Raw genomic sequence first — 9,525 nt, 5'->3', positions numbered from 1 at the left:
TCCTGACAAACGCATTGACTTCACTCCGCCTCACTGAGCCGCTGTGAAGCAGGCCCCGCCGGCACGTGGATACTGGTTCCCATAGAGACCAGAGACGCGGTCGCCGTGGAAACGGGAGGACAGCCTCAGACCTCGTGGCAGCTCCTCAAACCCTGGTCCGGGCACCGGGCACTGCTGCTTCTTCCCCAGCATCAGCCAAAGAGCGTTTGCATTAAACAAATACTCTCCCCGAGGCAGAGTTCTCACTTCTACATTTTCGACCAATGCAGGTGCACACGGCCGCAACATTTCTTACTGGATTTACAAGGATGATACCCAGAAACGCGAGGTTATTTATACCTATCAGGAAAGGATGAACAGTCTGGGTCTCATTTTTCTTTTGAAAAGAGAAGGCTGAAGGGTGACCTAATAGAGGTCTAAAAATTATGATAGGTTTTGACAGAGTAGACAGAGATGTTTCCAGTATCTGCAGTATTTTGCTATTGTACAGAGAGAGTGTTTCCACTTTTGGAAAAGAGCAAAACTAGAGACCATCAATATGAGATAGTCACCAACAAATTCAATAAGGAATTCAGAAGGAACTTCTTTACCCAGGGAGTGGTGAGAATGTAGAACGCGCGAACACAGGGAGTGATTGAAGCAAATAGTATACATGCATTTAAGAGGAGGCCAGATAAGTATATGAGGGAGACGGGAACAGAGGGATTGAGTTCGATGAGGAAAGACTGGAGGAGGCTTGAGCGAAGCATAAACGCCGGCAAGGACTGGTTGGGCCAAATGCCCTGTTTCTGCGCTGTATACTCTATGTAATCCTATGTATTAACTGAAAGAGCAACCATCGAACTGTACAGGACAGAAGGAAGTCATTGGGTCCACCTGTCTGATCCAGCTCTCTGCTCAAACAATGGGAAAATTATCCCACTGCCCTGCCTTCTCTTCATTGTCTTTGTATCTTCCACTGCTTCAAATATTTATCCAGTTTTACGGTAAAAAGAAAATCCAATGGTTTCTGTCTCAACCACTCCCGCAGCAAAGCATTCCATGTACAGAAATTTCTCCTAATGCTCCCTCCTTGGTGGCAATTTTAAATCGATGATCCATCCTCATTCACTCCCCAGCCCAAGGAAATAGTTTTCTCTATTTAATCTATGAAAAACCATCAATATCAAATCCCTTCTTAGCCTTCTCTGCTCAGTGGAAATAGTTTCAATATCTCAAGCCTCATAACTATAGTTTCCCATCCCTCGCATTATTCTGGTGAATCTATGCTGTCCTTCATATAATGCAATGCTTAAAACTGTGTCCAATACTGCAACTGTGGTCTAAATGTTTTATATGCAGTTATTTGTTTACTCTATAAACTCTATAAAACCAAAAATGCGGTTGTGCTTCTTTATGGCTTTACCTACCTGCACTTGTACAATCATGGGATAATATATTTGAACCTCTAGGTCTCTGTTTATCCACACCTTTCAGCATTTTTCAGTTGAGTGTGTTACTTCTATTACACTCTTTTCCTCCGAAAAGATATTACCTCAAACTTGTCCACGTTAAATTGCATCGGCCATCTGACTGCCCATTCCACGAACTTGTCCGTGTCTTCTTGAAATCTTTCACAATTCTCCTCACTGTTTACCAAACACCTAACTGGTAACAGGACATATTTTAAACCTATTTCCAGCATCCCGCAGTATTTTGCATTTATATTTTAAACCTACGTGGTATCAATTGTGCTGCATTTGTTCTTACATTAGAATATTATTCAGAAACCAACTGAATTCTTAATCATAGAATTTACAGCACAGAAGGAGGCTATTCAGGCCATCGTGCCTGTGCCAGCTCTTTTAAAAAGTTGTCCAATTTAGTGCCACACCCCAGCTTTTTGCCCATAACCCTGCAAATCAGTTCTCTTCAAGTACATGTGCAATTGCCTTTTGAAAGTTCCTGTGGAATCTGCTTCCACCACCCTTTCAGGTAATGAATTCAATAACCCTGTGTGAAAAAAAATCTCCTCATTTCCCCTCTTGTTCTTTTGGCAATTATTTTAAATCTATGACCTCTGGTTACCGACTCACTTACCAGAAGAAACAGTTTCTCCCTACTTGCTCTATCAAAACCCCTCATAATTTTGAATACCTCTATTAAACCTCCCCTTAACCTTCTCTGCTCTAAGGAGATCAGGACCAGGTTCTCCTATCGCTCCACATAACTGAAGTTCCTCATCCCTGGTAAACCTCCTCTGTACCCTCTCCAAGGCCTTGGCATCCTTCCTAAAGTGTGGCGCCCAGAATTGTACGCAATAGTCCAGCTGTGGCCTAAACAGTGATTTGTAAAGGTTTAGCATGACTTCCTTGTTTTTGTATTCAATGCCCCTATTTACAAAGCCAAGTATCCCAAATGCTTTCTTAACCGCCTTATCCTTTGTCAACACAATACATGCTCCCTGGTCTCTGCCGAGGACTGCAGAGGGAATTTTGCTGCAGCAAGCCTCTGAGACGTTCTGTTAACCTCCAAGTCACAGAAACCCCACAGTGCAGATAGAGGCCATTTCAGCCCATCGAGCTGGTAAAAATAGATTTTTTTTTTATACATCCCCCTCCCCCACCCCCATGCTGACTGCTATCATTTGACTTTCTCCTAACACTTTTTAATTGAGTTCACAACATGAGCCAGATTTCCATAAGCAGATTATGTCCAATAAACCGAGACTTGCATCATGAATGGGTGCTGTGCCAAAAGATTAACAACTACCTTTTATATACAGTATTGTGCACCAGAGATCTAGAGAGATGCCCACCATGCTCTCCTGATAACTGCATGCCCTTACACCAGTTATCCATTGAGCACCCCTTCCCTGAATCTTTTCTAGGACCTTCATGTGCCCCCCCAAATTGTTGCTGTCTCTCCAAACATTTAGCCATGTATCTATGCAAATGGTAGCCTTGTGATCCTTTCAGAACAGTGCATATCACCTCTTCATTGCAGGTGTAATTGTGCCTTGCCTAAAGCCCAAGAACCATGCCTTTCCCCCCTCCCCTCCCACCACAAGACAAATTCAGTAACAGAAAAAATAATTAAATTGTCTGCTACCCTTTTGCTTCCTTGGAAAACTTTAATCCCCATGCACAGTTCTCCTGTTAAGCCCAGGTATGGCAATTGGGGCCTACATACTCTCAGGTACGGCAACTGGGGCTGTGTGCTTTCTCCCTTAGATATACTCTTCACCCAATAGTCTTTTACTTGTACACCTGCAGCTGCAATTCCTCTCCTGGAGGATGTTGGCCACCAGGATAGCAACAAATGGCATATTTCTATTCTCTCACTGAGTTTACCTCCTTATGTATCCAGTTTAGTGCTGCTCTGACTGATTTATATGTATGTTAGCTATTCGAAAATGCTACTTGACAAAAATTAATTTAGCCCAAGATGACTTTATTTGCAGTTTTCCACCAATAGAAATGTTACCATGATATTAAAACTATGGGAAAATAATCATGCAACTGAGACTTTTATGCCTAGAATTCTGATTTATACATGGCAGTAAGTGTCAAAAACACCAACAGGTGGAAATTAACTGAAATGTTCTAACATTTTTATTGCTATAGGAACTGGGCTTCTGACAAGAGTTGTGCAGCAAAATTGAGGTGGGCGTGGGTGGAAAGAGAACAGAACTCATGACAGCATGAATATCTATCACTTTTTCTAAGGTCCAACATATGAAAAAAATCAACCTCTACCCGAATAGGTGTCAGTATCACAGCAAAAAACTTTGCAGAGTCTGAAAAGTTGCAGCCGTCTCAAACACTGTAATAGCTTTCCTCTGAGGAGTGAATGTTGCATAGATTGCTCCAAAATAAAATTAAAAAGCATTCATTTAAAAAAAAACAGAGCAATTGTGATTTTAAACTAAATTTTATTTACAATATAGAGAACTTCATTGACACACATGCATTTTTACAAATCCATAATGCAGATCAAGTCTAGACTCTTAAGGCTTCACTGAAAATTGGCAAGACTTCTCTTGCAGTAATGTAATGTACAGTAAATTGAACCTTTGAAGACACAATACATGGGAACCCATAAAAAGAACACAAGAAAAATCAGTCAATACCTAACGCATCTCATCTAACCATTAAAGAACCAATCTCCCTGATACAGGAACTCATATCAACTTGCCATGTGCCATACTACAATACAGCAGACAGTAAAAGGAAAACTTCCGTGGGCCATTTGAATGCTGCATACATTAAACAGCCCTCAGTGGAAAGAGAAATAGTGCATTGAAAATGTGGTGAAAACCCCAATGTCCACATAGGTCAGCCAACATTACTGCACCACTGGCTTTATTGCACTCAGTATTTTCCCCCTATTAAAAAAAAATTAGGCAACATTAACTCTTCCCCATTTTGGCAATCAGTTCATCACAGATTTTTGTCAGTTCTTCTACTTCCTTATTCTGAAAAGGAATGAGAAACATTGAATGTACACTTTTCCAGGCTTAAGAGGCACAACTTAGGCTATTTTTAAATTACCACCCTGATGAAGACACACACAAGTACCACATCTATTCACAGCTATTCTCAGAAAATCTACGTAGCTTTCATTAAGAAAACAAATTGTGCAGCACATGAACAGGTCAAAAAATCTTTGCTCAGGAGAGCCCTATTTTCTAGAGCACCCACTTTCGGAATCCCGCAGCTGACGGCACCATGGTATATCTGCTCTGTGGTTGCTACGTGAAATGCATATTTACAGGGTTTTATGAAGAAATCCTGTGAATGAAATGAATTAAAAAGCCAAAACTCCAAACGAAAAAAACCAGGAGCCTCCATGTAAATATCTTACTAATAAGCTCAATGAATGAAGAGTTCCTCCAGGATTTCTGACTGCTATATGCTGACCATATTTTAGCAGATAATTGGACCCCAGAGAGCACTGCAATAGGCTCCTAACTACCCGTGGGCCACCCGATACAAGATTCACTCTTAGTATTTGGTTCTAAAATTTGAATTATTCGGTTGGGGTTACCTGCTTTCCCAAGTTACTGTATCATTATCTTCCAACCATGAGCTTGCACAAGTGTGGAAGATTAGGGCATAATGAGGACAGGATTTTCATTTTTGCTTCAACCAGACCATGGTATTAAAATAAAATACACTTTAATGCTGGTTACTCACTAATGCGTTTAAACTTGAAAATCATGATTAACTTTATAGATATTATAAAATAACACCCCCCCCTCTCTGAACTGTGTACAACTAGAACAAAACCAGACAATAAAGGGAAAGCTTATACTCCCAACTTTAGCATTGTAGTGAAGTGATTTCTTTGCTGTTGAAATTAGGAGTATTGATCAGTGATCTGACTCCTCAGCACACTCAGTATCTGAAAATGAAACCTTCAGTAACTGAGGATCTCATGCAAGTGCAAAATCCCTTTTTGCAATCAAAATGCAGTCTTTAAAAGGCCAGGTCCAAAGCTGAAATTTCCTTTAACATGCAATGTTGGGAAGTCATGTGGGAACCACGAGTGGAGATGAAAACTGACTACAGATTTGTGGACTGATGGCCACCTTAGGGTACCTATATAAATCGGCTCTCCATACTTATATTTAACTCAAGGTTGAATACCTCTCAATTCCCTTTGCTCAGTATAACTGTACCCATAGATTTCAGGAGAAAACCAAGAATAGAAATATAATTTGGCAACACAAATGCGGGCACTGTACATCTCAGAAGATAAGTACAATGGCCAACTGGGATTTAGCTACACACCAACATCATAAAGCTCTGCCAACAGCAGAAATTACATTTTAAAATATTGCTCAAAAATTCAGAATGTATCTGTTTTAAATGTTGAAAAGGCATTCACTCCTAATGCATAGTTAATTACCTTCTGTTCTAAGGTTCTCTCCAGTGACTCGACTTTCATTTGTTCTTTCCGTAAACTGGCCTGAAAGGCTGTCTGCTCTGATTTGGACTTGGCTCGTACTTGGGCGATCTCAGCATTGGCTCTAAAATTCAAATGGTTTTTCAGTGAATTTGTGTGTAAACGTCAATTTTTTTTTAAACATCAATATTGTTCCATCAAATGCTAACTCCAAGACTTTTATGTATATAGTCAATAATAGTATACATGTAGAGATAATTCAAAGAAAAAGAAGGTTTCAATGGTGATTATTAGAAAATATGTGTTAATCTGCTCCAGCATTTAATGCAAGTTGGTTCCAGTTATTAATTAAAATTTATGAGACAGGGAATATGAATTTATTGCTCTACAATTTGTAAAATACAAAACATTTAAAATTTGCTGTGGGTCACTAAATTACAAGTTGCACTTCACAATTTATACACACCATGGTATTACTGCTGTAAGACATCTGAATACCAGAGATTCTGCAGTAATTTCATAATTAATGTTATTGTATAGAATACTTTTCATATCATACTTGTTTTCAATGTTATACAGGCAAAAACGAAAATAAATGCAAGAATGCAAATTCCTCACAATGTCTCAATATGTGTACGTCACTGCCAGCCTACAACTTTGCATCATCAAGTGGTTATATAGTCATCTCTATTATATACATTTTTCATCCATTCCTACCTTTTGTACATAATGGAGTTCAATTGTGCTTATTGATGCCAAGACAAATTATTTAATCTCTACTAGTTTCAACTGTTGTGTACTACCCCTTCCTGGAGTACAAAATATAACAGGAAGAAAGAGTATTTACTTGTCAAGCTTCTCCTCTGCGTGGATTTTGAGAGCGTGGTACCGCTGTTCTTCTTTCTTTACTCGGGCAAGGTACTCTTGGGCACATTTCTTCAACACTTCCTCATTCTGCCAAAAATAAGCAATTGCCCTGAAGATCAGAATAGATACAACAAGAAAATACGTTTCCTCAAAGTAGCCTTTTAGGCAGACCTTGAAAAGTAACTACTTTCAGCACCCACTGTGGATATTGTTTTGCATGTTGATCTGAGTGAAGTCGCCATTCACAGGAACATAAGAACATATACCAGCAGCAGTAGGCCATTTGGCCCTTTGAGACTGCTCCACCACCTTCCTGCACTATCCCCACATCCCTTGTGTCCCTTAGTATCCATAAATCTATTGATCTCTGTCTTGAATAGACTCAATGACTGAGCATCTACAACCCTCTGAGGTAGAGAATTCCAAAGACTCACAACACTTTGAGTGAAGAAATTTCTCCTCATCTCAGTCCTAAATGGCCGACCCCTTATTCTGAGACTGTGACCCCTAGGTCTAGACTCCCCAGCCAGGGGAAACATCCTCCCAGCATCCACCCTGTCAAGCCCTTGAAGAATGTGATATATCTCAATGAGATCACCTCACATTCTTCTAAATGCTAGGGAATATATAGAAAATCTTCAGTCAGAAATCACTGGCAAAATGAGTAAACTGCAAGAAAGCAAAAATTATTTTCTTTGGTTTCACATCCAATGTTTTTTAGACTCCAAAGGTAAGAGTTCAAGAAATATAAACTTTTTTGTTTGAATTTTGCGGTCAGCAGCAAATGAACGGTGCTCGCTGTTCATTATGGTTACACTTGCCCTCAGAGTTTCTACGGTTATCAGACAGACAAAACAGCACATCACCCTCTACAGGGGAGATGGGACCTGTGTGAATAGGGCAAGCAACAGCGTGTCTCTTCAACTAATCAGATTGAAGAATCCTTACTGAGACACGCAGAACTGAATTTTGCTGGAGCTCAGAGTGCAGGTTTGGAGGTGGGTCCGCTGTCAAAATCACAAAGATTGACAGCGGGTCGGTATCCCGCTGTAAACCCGCCTCCTTGTCAGTTTCCCAAGTATCGGGTCTGTCATCCCTGAACAGACCTGACACCAAACAGCAGGTCAGCCAATTTAGATAGTTAAAAGCTCATTAAAAGGTAGTTAAAAACTAATTTCCAATGTACTTATCATTTTACCAGGTTTTCTACGAGGTTCCTGGAGAGCAGCTATCACGTCAGGTAAGTATGTCGGGTTCTCAATGACTGTGGATTGCTGTGAATAGGTGAAAGCTGCAAAAGTGGTCTAAAACCTACCATTTCACAGCTGTTCCACTTCCCAATCTTAGAAGCTGGAGCATTAATGATTTGGAACCCACTTTTGAGCTTTATGCACTTTTGAAGTGTTTGGAGTAATCTCTCTATCCACTGTCACCTCCCTGGAACAGCCTATCTCAACATTGACAGATTAATTCTGTCATCTCAACCTCACCTGCCATCTAGTCCATCAGCATCGGTGCCCTTGAAAAAATCTCACCTTGGTCCTCAGAATGCCAACACGATCAGCCCCAACACCAGCATCACCGGGCACACCAGCAGCACCAAAATCCACACCAACCTTCTCTACAATCAACTGATGCTGCACTGGACATAGAAACATAGAAGATAGGCCACAGGGCATCATCACCCATGCACATTGCTGCCTGGGATGTCAGCGATGTCCTCACCATGTCCAGATTTGCTTCACTTAACACTGTACACCCTGGCTGCCACATGATGCACCAAGTTGACACCACCCCACACCAGCACCATAAAGCATCCCTACAATGTCCAAGCCATTCCTTTCACACTCAGCACCATTGGATGGGGGGAGGATGTTATGTCTCACCATTCACTGCAACTCACTAAGACACTGTCAAAGGTGCACACAAATCTGTCCAAGAAGGCAAAGCGGTGACAATAAGGATTTCAATGCTTGCCAACACAATAGATAGTTTACATGAACATTGGCTAAAACACTCAAGTGCCTACCCTTGTGCATTGTTAGTTGGTATGATTGGACTAGGATGAGGGTGAGTGTGAGGGGTGGCTAGTGAGATGGGGAAGTGATGATGTAGATAGGGCGGGATGGGTGGAGATGTAAGGTAAGTTGGTGTGAGTAAGGATGTGCAGGAGTAGGGTAGGGAAGGCAGAGTGATGGGGATGTGACGAGTGGCACAGGAGGATGAGGTTGAGTGTGGCTTTGCAGTAACGTTTCGTGATCTACTGAGATCATTGAAAGGTTTGCGCCACTGCAGTCTGGTCCTCCTGACAACATCCCTGCTTGTGTCTTCCTGTGCAATGTGCAACCAGGCTGCGTTGGTGTCCTGGGGAGGTGTCTTCTGGCCAATGGAAGGGAAGAGAACTTTGCTGCCTGCTGTGACTCCCTCCATAAGCATATGGAGGCAGTCATGGGAGAGCCTGGGTGCAGCCCTGCACCTTTGTGCAGTGCTTGTCAGTGTTTGCAGCACCTCAATGCTGTAGAACACTGACAGCAGAACTATCAAAATCAATTTGGACATGGCCCCTTTAAGGAAACCGGCTGATGACACATCGTCAAATGATGTCATCAGACCCGCTTCCTATTAATTGGCCGGGAACCTCGCAGGGCATGCTTAAGAAGCCCAATCAACGTAAAACCTTGTTGGTGGCTGGGATCGAGACAGATGCGAGGTCCCCACACGCCACGGGTGTCGCCCGCCCCGGACCCGTTGAGGTTGGAAAAATCCAGC

The 9,525-nt window shown here is 41.7% G+C and overlaps 1 protein-coding gene across 11 annotated transcripts in view; it reads right to left on the bottom strand.

Annotated features, from left to right (window-relative positions):
• Positions 1-3,893: 3,893 nt before the first annotated feature.
• LOC147113459 (uncharacterized) overlaps positions 3,894-9,525 on the bottom strand; it is a 364,793-nt gene continuing 359,161 nt past the window's right edge. For all 11 annotated transcript variants that reach the window (XM_085994578.1, XM_085994586.1, XM_085994588.1 and 8 more), the window contains 3 exons: positions 6,737-6,843; positions 5,893-6,013; positions 3,894-4,456 (listed from right to left, as the gene is read on the bottom strand). In XM_085994578.1, the coding sequence (XP_085850704.1) occupies positions 4,391-4,456; positions 5,893-6,013; positions 6,737-6,843 (294 nt within the window). In that variant the 3' untranslated portion in view covers positions 3,894-4,390. The remainder of the gene's footprint in view (positions 4,457-5,892; positions 6,014-6,736; positions 6,844-9,525) is intronic.

This window comes from Somniosus microcephalus, chromosome 8 (assembly GCF_052327205.1).
Source record: "Somniosus microcephalus isolate GS21.2 chromosome 8, FLI_Smic_1.0, whole genome shotgun sequence".
Taxonomy (NCBI): Eukaryota; Metazoa; Chordata; class Chondrichthyes; order Squaliformes; family Somniosidae; genus Somniosus; species Somniosus microcephalus.
This window is presented reverse-complemented; position numbering and strand designations above follow the sequence as displayed.